The sequence below is a fragment of the Gorilla gorilla genome, chromosome 8 (genome assembly GCF_029281585.2).
Source record: "Gorilla gorilla gorilla isolate KB3781 chromosome 8, NHGRI_mGorGor1-v2.1_pri, whole genome shotgun sequence".
Taxonomy (NCBI): domain Eukaryota; kingdom Metazoa; phylum Chordata; class Mammalia; order Primates; family Hominidae; genus Gorilla; species Gorilla gorilla.
Genome location: NC_073232.2, coordinates 83,515,037 through 83,533,699, shown reverse-complemented (window position 1 = coordinate 83,533,699; position 18,663 = coordinate 83,515,037). Strand labels below are relative to the sequence as shown.

The 18,663-nt window shown below is 45.3% G+C and overlaps 1 protein-coding gene across 6 annotated transcripts in view; it reads left to right on the top strand.

Annotated features, from left to right (window-relative positions):
- Positions 1-17,645, top strand: part of CCNY (cyclin Y) — a 320,349-nt gene extending 302,704 nt beyond the window's left edge. For all 6 annotated transcript variants that reach the window (XM_019034943.4, XM_055352922.2, XM_019034945.3 and 3 more), the window contains 3 exons: positions 895-1,061; positions 13,928-14,090; positions 16,956-17,645. In XM_019034943.4, coding sequence (XP_018890488.1) covers positions 895-1,061; positions 13,928-14,090; positions 16,956-17,072 — 447 coding nt within the window. In that variant the 3' untranslated portion in view covers positions 17,073-17,645. The remainder of the gene's footprint in view (positions 1-894; positions 1,062-13,927; positions 14,091-16,955) is intronic.
- The last annotated feature ends 1,018 nt before the right edge of the window (positions 17,646-18,663 follow it).

Genomic DNA, 18,663 nt, shown 5'->3' with positions numbered 1-18,663 from the left:
TCATTGACAGATGAATGGATAAACATGATGGGGTATATGCATACAGTTGAATATTATTCAGCCTTAAAAAGGAAGTTCTGACCCATGCCACAACATGGGTGAACCTTGGGGTCATTATGCGAAGTGATAATAAGCCAGACAGAAAAGGACGAATATTTTATTATTCTACCAATATGATGTGCCAAGAGTAGTCAGATTCATAGAGAATGGTGGTTGACCGGAGCTGCGGAGAGGGAGGAAGTGGGGAATTATTATTTAACGGGTGTAGAGTTTCAGTTTGGGAAGATGATAAAGTTCTGGAGATAGATGGTGGTGATGGTTGCACAGCAGTGTGTCAGGTGAATGTGGTAACCACCACACTGCAGAAACAACACAATAGTGTGAATGTACCTAATGCCGCTGAACTGAAAATGGTTAAATGGTAAATTACATGTTGTGTATATTTTACCACAATAATTAAAAGATAGGCTTATTGACAACTGCATGTATATCTATAGTTATCTCAAACCAAAAAGCTTAATTTAAAAAAAACCTACAAACAAAAAAAAAGTGTATTCTCTATACATTCTCTATCCTTTCTGTTGGAACATTCATTAACATGTATGGATATCACAGTTGATAGAGTGAGAAATTAGCCTGTGCTTCCTGGAATTGTTTCCTCCACAGAGTCTGTTTAAGATCCAGCTGCACCCACACTGTCCACTAATGGAGTGGGACTTTCAGCCCATGTTTCATCAGACTCATTGAGTCCTTTGGCCTTTTAAAAATAAATATGATTGGGTAATAAATTCCCATTTAAAGGTGGATGTAATACGTATTTTAGCATTTCTTGAGGTGTGCTGGTGTTTAGGAGAAAACAAATCACTTAGCTCTGGCATTGTCTTGTCTTCCCAGGTGTACCTTGAAAGACTTTTAACATACGCAGAGATAGATATCTGTCCGGCCAACTGGAAGCGGATTGTTTTAGGGGCGATCCTGCTGGCCTCCAAGGTGTGGGATGACCAGGCTGTATGGAATGTGGATTACTGCCAGATCCTGAAAGACATTACGGTGGAGGACATGTGAGTTGGGGGGCAGAGGGTGTTGGTCATCAGAGTCTTGGCCAGACCATTTGGAAAGAAAGCTGCCTCCTTTTTTAATGGTCTGTATAGCGCAGAATGCATGCATTTGACTGAATGTCTGTTGTGAGCTGTTACAACAGGGGCATGGCTGTGGAATATTACATATGAAAACCTGCATTTCTCATCATGTGGATCTTGAACAGGTACTGGTAACACCTCCTGGTTTTGTGAAACTGGTTTACAGAAACTATATTGTAGGCAAACACTCCTTTAATTAGAAAGGTGTGGTCCAGCACTGATAGCAGCCTGTGATGGTTTATATTTGGGCTTTGTATCTCACTGCAGACTGATCACAGAGAGGTAATGCCGCCATACAGTCCTTTGTGGTCAATAAGGCAATCCAAAAAGCACAAAAGCTAAAATATTTTACATTTTTGTTTAGTTTCACAGAGAAAACATCCACTGCTTTGTCATGTTTTGCAGGTTCAGTTGCTTCAGGTAATCCTCGTGTCCCTGGGGCTCCCACTTGCAGCATGAACAGGGCTCGGGGAGGGCATCGGCCTTGGGGGTTGTGGGGACTGAGAGCTGTCCACTCCCCTCACTCTCTGGGCAGTGTCAGGGTTTCTCAGATGGGCCAGTCTTCAATTTAGGTGAGGATTATTAGTAGGACACCTGCAGACTATTGTTTGGGGGGTCTCTAGGGACTGGGAATCCAGGAACTGAGTTCAGAGCCCTTGGGGAAGAAGGAATTGTAGAAAACAATCAGATAGCAGTACTTGACTTACAGTTCCTTATGATTTGTAGTCACTTCTGACATTATTGTTGCTAAAACTTTTCTCATACTTTTTGTTTGGCAAACCTCCTCAAGGGGGCTTTAAGCTGGAGGAGGTTACCAGCTCTGTCTCAGTCTACACCCACATCCCTGCCCCCAGTAATCCTCAGATGCAGGACCTTCCCAGTGCCTGTGACAACTACCACTGCAGGGGTGTCCCTGGGCTGCAGACTCGTGGGCATGTGGGTTCTGGATTCCGCAGCAGCCTAGGGCCCTCCTTGCCTCTGGTTACTGACTCCCCAGGCACCCATTGTTGTGGCACCCTTTGAAGCACTGCTTGTTTATGTTCTTAGGGCATTTGTTGCAGAGCCTATTCCTGCTGCAGACCTATAAAATTTCATCCTGTGTTTGTAGTTCTTTATTACATAAAGTAAGAAACACATAAAGAAGTTTTTTTAATCAGAACTATATAGTAAGAAAAATAAAATTCTTGACTATATTTCATGGTGAAAACAGCTACTAAAATAGTTGTCATTCATATCATAAAGGAGGTGGACATTTGGGTGCGAGGTATAAGAAATTCTGGCCTGTTTTCTTTATTGGGGATTATCTTTGCTCAGCTGCTTGGTATCATTTGACACTGAACAGCATGTCACATGATGACTTCCTGGCTGTCCCCTCCTGTTAGATGATACATGACCAGTGACTTGGTTTAGGTGGTGCTCAGGTTCTGTGAGAGCACAGAGGGCCCCCCGACCATGACTAGGTGTGTCCACTTAAAGCCAGAATACCTGATGAAATTAGACTAGGTCTTAAATATTTTGATTTGTGTCCTAACTATATTTCCAAAAGGAAGTGAGAGACAAATGCAAATTGCAGATACCACAGAAGCATGAAAACAAAAGAGAACAGAGAAAAATGACCAGTGAATAACATTAGAGGTGTGGAGGAGATGCCTTTTGTACTCATCCTTAACCCACCAGGTTTAATTCACCAAAATGCCAGCAAACTGAATTTTCATGGAAACTTAAGATCAATGGAAAATCCTCTTAGTTGATTTCAAATTTTGAGGAAATGTTTATAAAATATTTGTCAGGAGGTACACATTGCCCAGTTCATGCATATGTCAGTTGAATCCTCTCAGCAACCCTGTGACATGTGTACTGATGTCCATGTTACAGATCTGGATACTGAGGCCTAGAGAGGTTCAATAATGCTCCAACAAAATAACCAAGTGGGGAGGTTTATCCCCAGCTGATTAAGAAAGGCTCATCTTTCTTAATCCCAGTGACCATTCATTATACAGTAGTCAAATGAAAATGATGTGTACTGGTCCTCAGTTAGGAAGATGTTTTAAACATTCATTTTTAATTTTTCCTTTTCTCTTTAAATAAAAAGATAGGAGGGTAAAGTAACAGGTCATTTGGAATTCTAGGTACTTAGGTTGTATTCATTGAAGGTTTAAATTCAAGTCAGTAAAACCCAATTGCCAGGAATATTTATAATCACAATAACAACAACAGCAGCAGCAGCTATCCTATATTGAGTACTTCCTAGCTCAAAAGAAATGACTTTTCTGCGTTAATTCACATCTCACATTTATCCATGAGGCAGTACTATTATTCCCATTTTACAGATGGAAACGAGGCCCTGAGAATTAAGTAAGATGCCCAGGTGACTTGACTAATAAGTCAGTCACAATTTATGTTTCTTCTCTTCTAAGCAATTGGAGCTACAGTTGTTTCATTTAATACTTAATTTAAAAAACAACTGTTTTTTGTAAGTCAACTCTTTTTCTACACAGAGAAGTTAAAACAGTTGGCCAGTGTTCATTCAGCTGAAATTAACTTAATATCAAGAATTGTTTTGATAATGATAGCCTTAATGTGTGTTCTTTTGATGGGCAGTCAATATCTTAAACAATTATACATTATAATAAGGTTGGATTTTTTTTCAAGTGCAAAATAGTAATAGTTACTCTATTGAATGAAGCCGCTGCTTTACTCATTAAGATTTTGAAAGAACCAGCACTATGGTTAGTAGAATAGTAGGATTGATGTTAAAACTCTGTTCCATATTTTGTCCAAAGAAAATTGATCATTTTTTAGCCTGTTTTCTGTCTTTTTTGAAAGCTGTTGGTGCCCAGGCTACCCCATTGCCATCTGAGCCACTGGCTGAACCTTAGTGACTCATGCAGCATTTGATCAGTGCCCCACATGCCTGTAGCTGGGCAAAGGAAGGAGGCATTCAGGAAGACCTGATGTTTCTAAAAGGTCTGACCATAAATAGTTCTCCTGAAGAAGCTGGAGTGCCGCCTTTTTCCACTGCCCTCTGTCAGGCTGGAGAGCAGATCATGGGGAGATGCAGCTCAGGTGCCTTGTGCTCCTCTGCTTTCCTTGCAGAGCTCTGAGGACTGAAGGCCCTGAGTAGGCAAAGTTGTAACCTGGCCAGACTGAGTCCTTGCGTGTTCAGATTCTTGCATATTTTATTCTACTGTTTGTTTTGAGAGCCACTGTGATCCATCTATAATATACTGTTTACTCTTTGGTTATATGATTACCACACTATAAGACTCTATATGTTCTCTGTAGAAAAGCTGATCAAACAATTGCGTATATGGATATTTGGGGAGGAATAGACACGTTTTCCCCCTGCCAGAAGATTGGAGGGAGCATGGAGCTTCCTTCTGATAGGGGTAATAGCTGAAAGGATGCTCTGAACCACACGTAAATCAGGAATTTACAGTTCCTGATTACACAGAGGTACTTGGCACGGTTGTGTCTCCATTCCTTTCTGGAGGTGCCAGCCAGTGACCACAATAGTGGAGGTCTTTATACATTTTGGCCTGTTTATCCCTAGAAGTAGTTTGGAAAATTTTATATCCCCACTACATTTTTTTTTTTTTTTTAAGACAGAGTTTCACTGTTGTTGCCCAGGCTGGAGTCCAATGGTGCGATCTTGGCTCACTGCAACTTCGCTTCCCGGGTTCAAGCAATTCTCCTGCCTCAGCCTCCTGAGTAGCTGGGATTACAGGCGCCCGCCATTAGTCCTGACTAATTTTTGGTATTTTTAGTACAGATGGGGTTTCACCATGTTGGCCAGGCTGGTCTCAAACTCCTGACCTTAGGTGATCTGTCTGCCTCGGCCTTTGTAGTTGACATTTGAAAATTTTTATCCCAAGTTTTAGTTGTTGTAAAGGATGTTATTTGCAATATATTTTATATCGTAGGGTTTTAAAGTTAAAAGTATTCATTAGAGACTGACTATACCAGAGTAATATGAAATTCACAGTTACCCATTTTCTTAGAGGTGAAAATTTTACATTGCTGCTTTTTCTCCTTGAACTCATTATTTTCTTTCTAGTTTCCTCACACATTAGCCTCTTCTTCAAAATTCTCCATATCAAAAATGTACATTTAAGTCAAAATTGCAGTAGTGTTTTCTGGATGATAATGTTCTAATTTATTAAAAACACTTTCAGGTCTGAGTTGTCATTAGTACACGGTTGATCAAAATATAGACATACTAAAGCTGGGTGCAGTGGCTCACACCTGTAATCCCAACACTTTGGGAGGCCGAGGTGGGTGGATCACTTGAGGTCAGGAGTTCAAGCCAGCCTGGCCAACATGGTGAAATGCCATCTCTACTAAAAATACAAAAAATTAGCTGGTACTGGTGGTGCTCACCTGTAGTTCCAGCTACTCAGGAGGCTGAGGCAGGAGAATCGCTTGAGCCCAGGAGGCGGAGGTTGCAATGAGCCGAGATCGTGCCACTGCACTCCAGCCTTAGCAACAGAGCAAGACTCCATTTTATATTTAAAAAAAAAAAGTCAGTATAAATTATTAAATATATAAAAAGTAAAACCTTATGGGAAATAGATTTCTTAATGAGATCAGTAGTTTGTTCTTTCATTAGTTTATATTTTTGTGTATGATGATTATTGAAACCAGGCTGAGCATCAGTTTTATTTCCGTTTCTCTTCTTTTGCCTCTTTGGTGTGAGTTCAGAGCGCATGTTCAGATGAGTAGGTGAAATTTTGAGGAGTTTTATTATAGTAGTGTCACTCAAGTCTTAAAACACTTTTTGAATTATATGCTAAAATTACACAGCCATCTATTAGTAAAGGCTATTAAAATGAGCCTACCAACCCCCGCTTCAGTTTGTTGAAAGCAAAAACTGGAAACCATCTAAGTAGCCTGTCACTAGAGTCATTCACTTTCCCAGCACCACATGTTGGGATATAGTCCCTTTCCTGGGTTCCTCAGAGGGTGTTCCCCCTGAGGCAGTGAACCTTAGTAAGGGCAGGTGAGCAGCCTGCCTTTCCCTCCCAGGGTAGGAGAAGAGCAACTGGGAAAGAAGAAGCCAGAAGGAGAACCTGCACACACAGATTTGTTCTCCAGCAAGTCAGTTTTAGGAGAGTGAAATGAAAGTTACAGATCTAGAAATCTCTTTCCTAATGCTGTGTTCTCAAGCATGCTTAGAGACACTTTCTGTACTATAAATTGAATGCATATCCCAGCTTGAAGTCCAGAGTCCCGCTGAGTCCTGTAACAGATGCTATTCATGATATGGGCTGAATTGTCTTCTCTAAAATAGATGTGTGAAGTCCTAACCCCCAGACCCTCAGAATGTGACCATATTTGGAGATAAATATTTTTAAAGAGGAAATTAAATTAAAATGGGGTCATTAGGGTGGGCCCTAATCCAGTATGTCTGATGTCCTCATAAGAAGAGATTAGGACACAGACAACACAGAGGGATGGCCAGGTGAGGACACAGAGAAGGTAGCGTCTGCAAGCCGAGGAGAGAGGTCTCGGAAGAAACCAACCCCACTAACACCTTGATCTTGGACTAGTAGCCTCTAGAATTGTGAGAAAATAAATTTCTGTTGTTGAAGCCACCCAGTCTGTGGGACTTTGTTACCTGTGTTAGCTGTAGCCCTAGCCAACTAATACAGATTTTGGTACTGGGAAGTGAGGTGCTGCTGTAGCAAATACCTAAAAATGTGGAAGTGGCTTTGAAAGTTGGTAAGGAATAGAAGCAGGAGGAGTTTTGAGGTGCATATTAGAAAAACCCAAGACTGCCTTAAAGGGATTGTTGGTAGAAATGTGGGCATTAAAGGTGATTCTGGTGAAGACTCAGAAAAGAGGACAGCTGTAGAAAATGCCTCTACCATTTTAGATGCATTCACATGTCATCATGAACAGAATGTTGTTGGCAATATGAATGTCCAAGGTGCTTATGGTGAGGTCTCAGAAAGAAGTGAGGAGCATGTTCCTGGGAGCTGGAGGAAAGGTGATCCTTGTTAAAAAGTGGCAAAGACCTGACCAAATAGTGTTCTAGTGTTTTGTGGAAAGTGGAATGTTTAAGAAATGAATGTGGATGTTTTAGCCAAGGAGATTTCCATGCACAGTGTGGAAGTCACAGCCTGGTCCCTCTTGTTGCTTGTAGTATACTGTGAGAGGAGAGAGAGAAACAGAAGGAGGAGGAATTATTTAGTAACAAGGAACCAAATCTTCTAGCTGAAGATTTAGAAATCTCAAATCTTCTAATCTCAATCTATCCATATGGCAAAAAAATGGGAAAGTGTGCTCTGGAGGCAACACAAGGGTGGTGGGACAGCATTTGCTAAAGAGATTACAGATGTGACAGATGGATCCAGTCAGCCAGCCATCTCAGCAGAAGCGCTGCCGGCTTGCACCAAAGGGCCCAGAGACAGGACAGGTGAAGCAAGGCTGTCGTACTCTGGCATTCCACGGGCCAGCAGAACTGTCTGGCATGACTTGTGATATCCTCCAAGGAAAGGGGTGAATGATCCTGAGATGGTACCGAGGCCAGCAGGTCTGCCACTGCCACCATGGGCCCAGCAGGCACAGCCTGGAGTGAGGCTGTTTCCTCCTTGGCTCCAGGGGGTTAGGCCAAGGCAGGGCTGCCTACCTGGGGGTGGGTGATGGCGCATCAGCAGAGAGGACTTAAGTCTTCAATCCCTGGAGCTTGCCCTGCTAGATTTCGGGCTTGCTGGGCACTGTGACCCCTTTCTTTCTGAGTTTTTTTCTTTCTTTTGGAAGGAAAGGGGATGTCTGTCCTATGTCTGTCTTGTGCCTGTGCCACCATTGTATTTTAGAAGCAGGTCACTGGGTCACAGCTGGAGAGGAATTTTGCCTTAGGATGAATCATACCTCAATCTTCACCCATACCTGATTCAGATGAGATTTAGATAGGATTTGGGACTTAGAGATGGAGCGGGAATGCATTAGGACTTTGGGGCTGTTAGGATGAGGTGAGTGTGTTCTGCATGTAAGATGGACATGAATTCTGAAGGGCACGAAGGCAGTGTTGCGGGGCTGAACTTTGTGCCCCTCAGATTCACATGCAAAGCCCTCCCAACCCCTAGTGTTTGAGAATGTAACCATGTCTGGAGATAAGGTTTTTAAAGACCTAATTAAATTAACATTGGTTCATTTGGGTGGGTCCTAATGTAATATGACAGGTGTCCTATAAGAAGAAGAGATCAGAACACAGGGAACAGACAGAAGGATGAGCATGTGAGACTCAGACGGCCACCTGCAAGCTACGGAGAGCAGCCTCAGGAGATACCAGTCTGCTGACAGCTTGGACTTACAGCCACAAACTGTGGGGAAAAAATTCCCGTTGTTTAAGCCCCTAGCATTTTCATTACAGCAGCTCTTGCAAACTAATACACCCTGTAAACTTTATTAAAAGAAGGAATGAAATCCACATTCTAGGAGCTGCTGGAGATATCTGTGGACATAGATGCTGGTGGAGCTAGAGGCTCCAAGTGATTTTGTGGCACCTGCACAGTAAAATAGATTTACTATTAGAATTTTTAGAAATGAATACTTCATTCAGTCTTTCCCAGTAAAACTGTGTGAGCCCAGGAATTGGTGGAATTGGACATCACTCAGCTGAATGGCTGAGGGAAAATCATGGCTCCTCGGTAGCCCTTTATGGGGAGAGGAGGTAGCACAAGGCTCACTGGAAGCTGGGGGCCCTGCACCAAGGTAAAGATGAGCAGAGGCACTGCCGGTGAGTTTTCCCCGCATAACTTCAGGAATAGAGCTGAGATGACACAGCCTGTAGAACAGGGGCCTGGACAGCCACCCAAGCTGCACTCCCTACCTGCAGTACCTTGGATGAACAATGGGTTCCTTCCACAAATCCCACTTGGGTGTCCCAGAATGAGGGAGGTGCGTGCCAGGAGCTTGTCCTTCTTGGCACGCTGTGGAAGTCCCCAAGATCCTAGAATCCTCTTTTTCATCCCCAAGTGGGAAAAGAGTCAGTGGCTTGGGCCTGAGGGTGGGGTGGGAGGTGTTTGGGCAGGAGAAGTCTCAGATATCCTGGGGTGGGCTCCATCCTATCAAGGGCTGCCCTGCTGCATTTTTCTATAATCCCATCACTCAGAATATTGCTAACATTTTTATTATATAGAACTTCCCAGTGTTTACATAGATTTTATTTTTACAAAACTGGGCCCATACTGTACGCATTGTTTTAAACTTTTTGCCATTTAGCAGTGTGTTAATCTGTGATTAGCTGGTCTCAGTTTCCTGGCAGAGGCAAACAACCCGAGCTTTCCCTTGGAGCTCCTGAGCAGGGAGAGGGCTCACAGGTTTCAGCTGGAAACCTTTTCAAATGGGGTTTTTGGTAGTGCTTGTTCTTCTAGGTACCCTTATTCCTGGCCTCCTGTGTCCCAGCTTCCTGAAGTGACCTTCCTGGTATTTTTGACCATAGGCTAATCTCCTGCTCAAGAATTACCCAACAGTGAGAACTTGACTGGGAGTCTCCCCATGTACCTTTGGACAGAGGGGTTCTGGCTTGGAAGGCAGCTGACTGTGCAGCTGCGTATCTGTGGGCACAGGCTGAAGAACACTGTACGACGAGTGTCACTGAGACTTGCAGGCAGAATAGTCAGGGCACCAGGCCATGTGGATAGTCACCAGCACCAGTCAGATGTTAGCTTCAGGCAGACCTCATGTGGGAAGATGGGGCCAAGGGCCAGCCTTTCTCCCACTCTCACCAACAATCAGTGGTCACAGCATCACAGGCCAGCTTAGAGCAAGAAGTGGCAACTGCTGTGGATGGGGAAAGGACAGTGAAATTTCACCATGCAGAGTTCTGTAGGCAAAAATACTGTTAAAAAAAAATTACACCTCGAGGTTTGGCTGTTTCTTGTTTTTGTTTTGCATTGTTCCCGTAAATGTCATTTTCATGTATAGACAAATCCAAATAAGGAGAAATCAAGTGACTTGTCCAAGCATTGCATGGCACAGAAGGTCACAGAGAAAGAACTTCAGTTCCTCTGTAGATACCTGGTTTCTGGTGGTGTTTTGTTTTTAAATTGTAGTAAAATGTATGTAGCATGAAATTTATGATTGTAGCCATTTTTAAGTATACATTTCTGTAGCATTAAGTACATTTACATTGTTGTGCAACCATTACCACCATCCATCTCTAGAACCCTTCATTTTCACAAACTGAAACTCTCCCCCTGTTAAACACTAACTTGCCATTCCTCCTTCCTCCAGCTCCTGGTGATCACTGTCCTACTTTTTGTCTCTGTGAACTTCACTACTTTCAGGACCTCACACAAGTGGGATCATACAGTCTGTGTCCTTCTGTGTCCAGCATATTTCACTTGCCAATAATATCCTCAGGGTTGATCCATGTTGTAGTGTGTGTCTGAATTTTCTTTCTTTTTAGGGCTGTATAATACTTCATTGGGGGTCTGTGTCCTGTTTTGTTTATCCACTCATCCACCCATGGAGACTTGGGTTACCTCCACATTGGGCTAGTAAGTGGAGGCTGTAAGTGTGGCTATGCAGATACCTTTTCAAGACTTTGTTTCTCCTTCTTTTGGGAAGTGACCCTAGTTTCTAGAAAAGTAGGCAGCATATTAGATGATTAAAACAGCTCTTTTTACATCATTTTAGAGTTCTATTTTCAAGTTGCTGAATTGTACCAAATTGGGTTTTTATACAGTGTTGATCTAGTGTGACAAATATTTCTGAAATGTGGTTTTTGTTGATCGACTTGAATATATTTCTTACAACGTTTTACACCAAAACTGTTTCTTCATAGTTATCTAAATGCAGATAGTAAATCCATCAGGCCCATTCTTGGCATCACGTTAGTTTTCTGATAATTTATCACATAGCAAGCTGTCAGTGTCCCTGTAAAAGATGTGCTGCTGCAGTTTGGAAATTCAAGTTTTGGAAATTATTTTTATTTTCTAAATCTTTAGAAAAAAAATCATTTTTTGAAAATACAACAGCTCTAAAATCTATTTTCCCAAAGCTTAACCAGAAACTCAAGCTTGGAGAAGGTTGTTCTGTTTTCCAGGGAACCCTGGGAAAATACCACCGTGTTCAAAAGCAGCTTCCTCTTGACTTTGCTCATAGTGTCTGCCTCCATCTGGAACCATGGTGTCTGTGTATCATTTTGGGCAGGATTATCAGGCTGTTCTCTTAGACTTTTCTTCTTACCATTGGGAGAATACGCTTTGCAGTGACGCCTGTTGACCACCAGACGGCGGTGTGTCCACGGCAGCTCCCAGGTTCACTTGGGATTTGCTCCTTTGACGTTTGACACTTCTGGCCTTAGCAGGGCCTCTGACACTTTCGTTTTGTTGAAGTCTTACCTGGATTCCAGTATTTCACAGGATGATCTCTTATTAAATCTCATTTAAATGAAGCATAAATAAAAGTTGTTTTAAGTAAAAATTATCCCAAATCAAAGTAAATTATTATTTATTTATTTATTTTTGGGACAGAGTTTCGCTCTCGTTGCCCAGGCTGGAGTGCAGTGGGGCCATCTCGGCTCACTGCAACTTCCGCCTCCTGGGTTCAAGTGATTCTCCTGCCTCAACCTTCTGAGTAGCTGGGATATTAGAGGTGCCCACCACCATGCCTGATTAATTTTTTTTTTTTTTTTGAGACAGAGTTTCGCTCTTGTAGTCCAGGCTGGAGTGCAATGGCGCAATCTTGGCTCACTTCAACCTCTACTTCCTGGGTTCAAGTGATTCTCCTGCCTCAGCCTCCTGAGTAGCTTGAATTATAGGCATGTGCCACCATGCCCGGCTAATTTTCTTTGTATTTTTAGTAGAGACGAGGTTTCACCCTGTTGGCCAGGCTGGTCTCAAACTCCTAAACTCAGGTGATCCACCCGCCTCAGCCTTCCAAAGTGCTGAGATTACAGGCGTGAGTGACCACACCCAGCCTAAATTCTTAAAAACTATGAAATTTAGTACAGTAAATACATTTGGAGCTTGTTATCACTCTTTTCACGAGGCTGTGTGGAAACAAGCAGTGACACTCTTCATCTGATGAAGAGACCGGAATGGGCCTTCCTCGGGCCTCCTTCCTTGCCACCTGCCCACAGGTCCCAGTGCTCCTTTCCCCAGCAGCTTCATGTCTCCCTAGAGCCACTGGCCTTGCTCAGCCCCAGCCTCCCCACCCGCCTCCTTACTGCTCTTGTCCTTTGTCACAGCAACTTGAGCTGGTGTGGAGCCCTCCTCAGTCCTTCATAGCTGAGTGCTATGAGTCACCGGGAACAGCCATAGGGGTCTCGGGACATCACTCAGGACAGGATGGTACCTGCACGTGAGGCTCAGACCCAGACCCTCAGCGTTCAGCAGAGTTGGCAGGACATGACTTAGAATGCCGAGGCTGGGATCAGGGTCAGGAGGGTGAGGCCCTGCACTAGGGCCCTGGCTTCACTCACAGGAAATGGTGACTGTGTGTTTTGGCTGCCTGCAGCAGGTTGGAGGGGACCCACTCTGCCCAAAACACCCCCTCCTCAGCCCTGGTTCCTCTCCGCCAGAGCTCCATGCTTCCCTCACCTCAGTTCAGCTCTCACTGCTGTGGGAAGCCTTCTGAGATCATGTGTTGGGGGCCAGGCATGCAAAAGCAGATGTTGCACTTCCTGACTATGAGGAGAACAGCCCAAGAGGCTGAGTTCAGCAGCCACATGCTGCATAGTGTGGGCAAGGACAGGAGGTTCCTGGAGGGTGTGCAGTGGGTGGGCACCCTGTGGGTGGGCACCCCTGGGGGCTTCCTGGGGAGAACGTGCTGAATCTGAGTGCGTGACCCAGGACCAGTGCTCCACAGATAGTTCCCTCACTGAGAAGGTTCCCCCCACCCAGAGGAACTATCTAGAAATAAACCTAATTTGAAAGATAGCTGACATGAGAAGTTCTTAAAATAGAAGTTTTTGAATTTCTCCCAGCATTCCATCAACATGTAGATGGGTTGGTAGGGTGGATCTTAGCACCTCCTCTCCCAACCTACCTTTTTAGTTGAGTGGTTCTCAGAGTGTGGGCCCGGGGCAAGAGCCTCAGCCTCACCATCATCTGGGAGTTCCTTAGAAATGCACATTCTCAGGCCCCACTGCAGACCTACTGATCCCCACAGTGTGAAGATGGAGCCCCCTGTCTGTTCTAACAAGCCCACCAGGTGATGGAGTGCGTGCTCAAGTGTGGAAACTACTGCTTCCATTCTTCCCGGCTTGTGAGTTCTCTTTTTAAGAGACTGAGGCAGAGACTGGACACCCTCCCCCCATAATCCCTGCCTTTTGCCTAAGAAAGCCCCTACACAGTTCCTCCCTTCTTTTCTCCCTGGAGGTAGGGAGGGGCCACCGAGGAAGCCAATGTCCTCTAGGTCTGCAGAGGCTGAGTGTTTTCCTCTGGGCCCCTGCCGAAGGGCCCTCACTGGACTCCACGTGGCAGCTCTTGGCTGCTGCATCCACCCTTTGTTAGCAGCCTGTCCTCACGGAGACCTGCAGCCAGAGCCTGCTGTGTGTGTGTTAGATCTCAGTGAAGTGATTCGCCCTGCAGCGCTTCCTGGTGATGATCCCAGTTAACCAGTCCTCATCCTTCTGGGCACCAGATCAAGTGGATTTGGCTTTTAATCCCAATATGGTGGTCTAACCAGACATCTGGTGTCTAACCAGACATTTAATTAGATCACTGGTCTTCCTGGAGGATGCAGTTTTCTGGAGTCTGGTCTCCAGCAACTTGCCTTGGCAGGCCACGTGGCCTGGTGTGGCAGCTAAGCATAGGCTATTTTTGTCTTTGCAGGAACGAGCTAGAGCGACAGTTTCTTGAATTGCTGCAGTTCAACATCAATGTTCCTTCCAGTGTCTATGCCAAGTATTATTTTGATCTTCGTTCTCTGGCAGAAGCGAACAACCTGAGCTTTCCCTTGGAGCCCCTGAGCAGGGAGAGGGCTCACAAGCTTGAGGTAAGATGGTTTAAAACAGCGTTTTGTGGTGCAGTGTTGCCAATACATCATCTGAGTACCAGGGATGCATGTGGTCACATTGATCATTTCCCCCACTACATGATGTAAAATAAAGATGAGCTACTAGGATATATAGCTGGGCAGTTGATTATGATTTGTTCTGCTTCTTTTTTCTTTGAGATGGAGTCTCGCTCTGTCACCCAGCCTGGAGTACAGTGGTGCGATCTTGGCCCACTGCAGTCTCTGCCTCCCGAGTTAAAGCAATTCTGCTTCAGCCTCTCAAGTAGCTGGGATTACAGGTGCCTGCCACCACACCCGGTTGATTTTTTGTATTTTTAGTAGAGATGGGGTTTCACAATGTTGGCCAGGCTGGTCTCAAACTCCTGACCTCAGGTGATCTGCCTGCCTTGGCCTCCCAAAGTGCTGGGATTACAGACGTGAGCCGCTGTGCCTGGCCAGCCACTTCGTATTTTTAATAACCAGTTTAATATCACTTTATACTTAATAAGCAAAGTTTTTTTGTTTTTTTGTGTTTTTTTGAGATGGAGTCTTGCTGTGTTGCCCAGGCTGGAGTGCAGTGGCACGATCTCAGCTTATCACAACCTCCGCCCCCTGGGTTCAAGTGATTCTTCTGCCTCAGCCTCCCTAGTAGCTGGGACTACAGGTGTGCACCACCGCGCCCAGCTAATTTTTTTTGTATTTTTAGTAGAGATGGATGGGGTTTCATTATGTTGGCCAGGCTGGTCTAGAACTCCTGACCTTGTGATCTGCCCACCTTGGCCTCCTAAAGTGCTGGTATTACAGGCATGAGCCACCACAATTCTATTTTGAAATCAAATATTTTTTAAAACCCTTACCTTTACGGACAGGTTTAAGAAAATTATGTCCCCCCCAAAAAGCATTTCCCACAATATAAGCCCCTCAAAAAGATATTTCTCAGCATGCGCTTTCATAGGAAAAAGCTGCCAAATGATATTAACAATTGGGAATCCAAAAAGATTTGATTCTGCTTTTTATTTTTTTTCCAAAATGCCTTTTCCATAACCCGGTTAGAGCTGAGGGCAGCACCACTGGTCTTGGTCTGGGTTTTGGGCCGTCATTATTAAGCTGTGTAACTTTGGGTCTCATCACAGCATATTTGTATGTGGCTCTGCCTCATATGTTCACCAGGCTCTTCCCACTTGACCTTTTGGCAGGACGAAAGGGGACGGGGTGGTAATTAAGCAGGATCCCTGGGGAGAGACCCCTCCTCCAGAGAGTGTGTGCCCCAGCCTTTCTCCTCTGCACCTTTTTTCCCAATCCTGCCTTGGTCTCATCCCGTAGAGTGTTTCCGAGTGGTGGACGGCACTGTCATGTCTCCAGCTTGTGAGGTCTTCTTGCTGCCCACGCCACTGCCCATCCCAGGTGGGATGTTGTCACTCAGTGCAGAGTTGGTGTGGCATCATGATGGCTTGGCCACACGGTGATCTAGAACTGGGAAAAGAAACCTGTTATGGATTACACGCTTAAGAAAGAAAAATGTTAAATAAAAATTTAAAAAGTAATATGTTAATTCCAAGAAGTAAACCATAGAAAAGACTGGATGCATAGCACTGGTTAGAAATAAAAATCCAGTGAGAGTTTCAGAACTCAGCATGCCCCTGTGATTGTGTGCCAGCCTTTGGAATGGAAAGCCCACCCAGTCTCCCAGTTATCTATTCGAGGAAAAATGGAAAACCCTCCCTCTGCAGGACTTCCTGAAGGCAAATGTTGTGAAACCTTCGCAAGCACAGATGTGAGGTAGAATCTGGCTTTCCCTGAGAGCATGAGCCCCCTCTCAGCCTGTGCTGTGGTCCCTGGTTCCCCTCGTCACCAGCTATGGCTCTAGTGGCTGCTTCAGTGCTGATGAGACAAGCCGGAGCTCCTGGCAGCTACACAGCTCTGCAGGAAAGTGAGTCTTGTGTTCTCTGCTGAAGAATATCTGGGGCTCTGAGTCAGTCACCCTGAGAGCACAGGCCGAGGTTGGTGGAGTTGGCACCTGCTGTTCCCTCAGGTTTCTCCGAGTGCCGAGAAGGGAGAGCTCACCTGCTTCTGGGGCTGCTGTGTCACGGGCCCTAGGGGTTCAGTGGGGCAGGAGAAAAGGCCAGTCATGTCCTGACAAGGCTGCTCTTTCTCTTCTCCAAATAATCAAAGCCTGGGACAGTGGGCTCAGCTTTTACCATCAGCCAGTTCTAGCCACACCCAGTGGCAGCCCTGGGAGAGTTGTTGCCAGAGTAGCATGGCCCCCCGTCCTCATCACCAAAGTGTTGATTATCTGCACATCTCATATTTTTGTGATCCCCCTGGGTCCCTCTTTCGGCAACCCTCTAGAGGTGACTTAAGTCCTCCATCCTTTTCTGTGGAGTCCCTAGCTGGTGGTCTGGCTGCAGCTGTCCTTGCCACCAGGGGCCGAGCTCTCCTCTCTGTGAGGCTCAGCTCCAAGCCCGTGCTTCATGCCAGCCCTGCCAGGATGGTGCTGTTCTTGCCCCGCTTGCAGGTGAGGACGCCAAGGATTCAAAACAGCACGCGTGTGGGTGGGGCCCGTCCCACACCCCTAGATGGGGAGCCAGCGTTGACCCTGGTCGGGCCGACTGTGAGGTGACACTGTACTGTTATTTCACATCCTGAGAGTCCTTTCTCAGACTGTGAGCTCTTGGGAAACAAGAGCTGAGTCCACACTCCCTTCATATCTCCCTGCTGCCAGCAGAGAGCTGGGCTCTGGGCCGGAGCTCCACAGGGGCAGGGGCTCTGCCTGTCCCTCATGCAACGCCCTCGGCGCCCAGGACGAGTGAGCAATGGACGCAGATATGGCCCGCCCTGACCCACACTGTCTCTCTTGCCCCTCAGGCCATCTCTCGCCTCTGCGAGGACAAGTACAAGGACCTAAGAAGATCCGCGAGGAAGCGCTCAGCCAGTGCAGACAACCTGACTCTGCCCCGGTGGTCCCCAGCCATCATCTCTTAACTACGGAGGCCCGCCGGAGGCCACACCATCCCTTAGTTTCTCCTTTAGTTTGAGAAAAGACAGACTTGGGGTGGGTTTGTTTTTGTTTTTTCTTTCCTTTTCTTTTTTAACGCATAGCTCCGTCAAGCTGCCTGGATGAGCGCCCATGCAGCAAGGCTTGGAGGAAGCGTCAGTGCCCTGGAGATCCCAGCTCGCTCTCCCCACTGTCAGCAACAGCACTTCCTTCGTGGAGGAAGTGGACTCGAATCCTGGAGGAGGAAATAAAGGGAAAGGGAAGTCGTGGAGAGGCAGGGAAAATGGTTAAGCGGCCCAGCCCTCTGGAGTCCCCGTGGGGGCGGTAGCTGAAGTTGGTGAGCGCAGCGGTGGATGCAGAGCTGGCTGCACCCAGGGCTGGGCCAGTGTGTCCTGTAAGACTTCTTGCATTCCTTCTGCTGCTTTTTTGGGATGGGGGTATTTTTGTTCATTTGTTTTTGCCCTGTTTTGATTTTGGTCCCACAGAGCAGGGGATGTAGTTTGTACCCACCATGGCGCAGACTTCCAAATAAATAGTACTGGTCATTTCTCTCCGCACTATTTCTGCGCGCTGTCTTCTGAGCTTTCTTCCTCACCAGTGGGCTGTGCTCGTTCCATTTCTGTACACCCTTATTTTATACCGTTTTTCTTCAACAATGGCGAAATTGACTGTAGTGCTGAACCAAAAGTATCCCTTTCCCTCCTTATTCCTCACCCCAAGAACATTGTAGATCACATGGGTGCTTGTGCCTTCCGATTTTCTTGCATTTGTTTTTTTCCTGACCTGAAGTTGTTGTTACAAAATCAGTCAGACTTTGTGGGCTGAAGGACACGGTGCAGCAGAGGGTGTCCCTGTGAGAGTTCTGCAGAGTGCTGGGCATGCGCCTGGAACTACCGAGTAGGAGCCATTTCTTTGTACCCCTGCCTAATCCATTCCTCTCCTTCCAAGTCCATTGTTGCAAGCAATATTCTTCTCAATTTTTATATGTTTACTTTAAATCAAAGTTAGTCTATTTGTATAAAATTTTTAAAAAATCTAAAAAAGAAAAAAAACAAGGGTGGGTTGGATATTCCAGTGGGAAGATCATTGAAGGGAAAAATGTTACTATTTACTGAGGTATTTTTCACAGAATGATTGAATTAAAAAAAACTCAACTTGCATTTTCATTGTGGGTGCTTAGAGAAGTTCTACAAAATTCAAACTGTGAAGGTTTATGCTTCATTAATTATGACCATACTTTTTCATTTTCTGACGATCCCTGATTTCCTTATGGACTCAATAAGAATCTTTTATATCAAGTAAAATAAAAGAGTTGATGATAGAATATCAAATAGTGAATTTGATATGAAATCTAGGAGTGTGAGTCACTTGCATATGTAATGCTTTGGGTTTTTGCATATTTTCTTAGGTCACAGTGACAGGTTTCTGAGTTGTTTCCCTTTTCAAGTCTGTGGGAGGCCAGTGGCAGCAGCAGGTCTGTGTTTCACCTTCTTCCCATGTGAGCTTGGAAAACTTTGGCATCTTAATTAGTCTTGAATCATACACCTGATCCCCAAACATTGCCTGCTCTCCATGAAA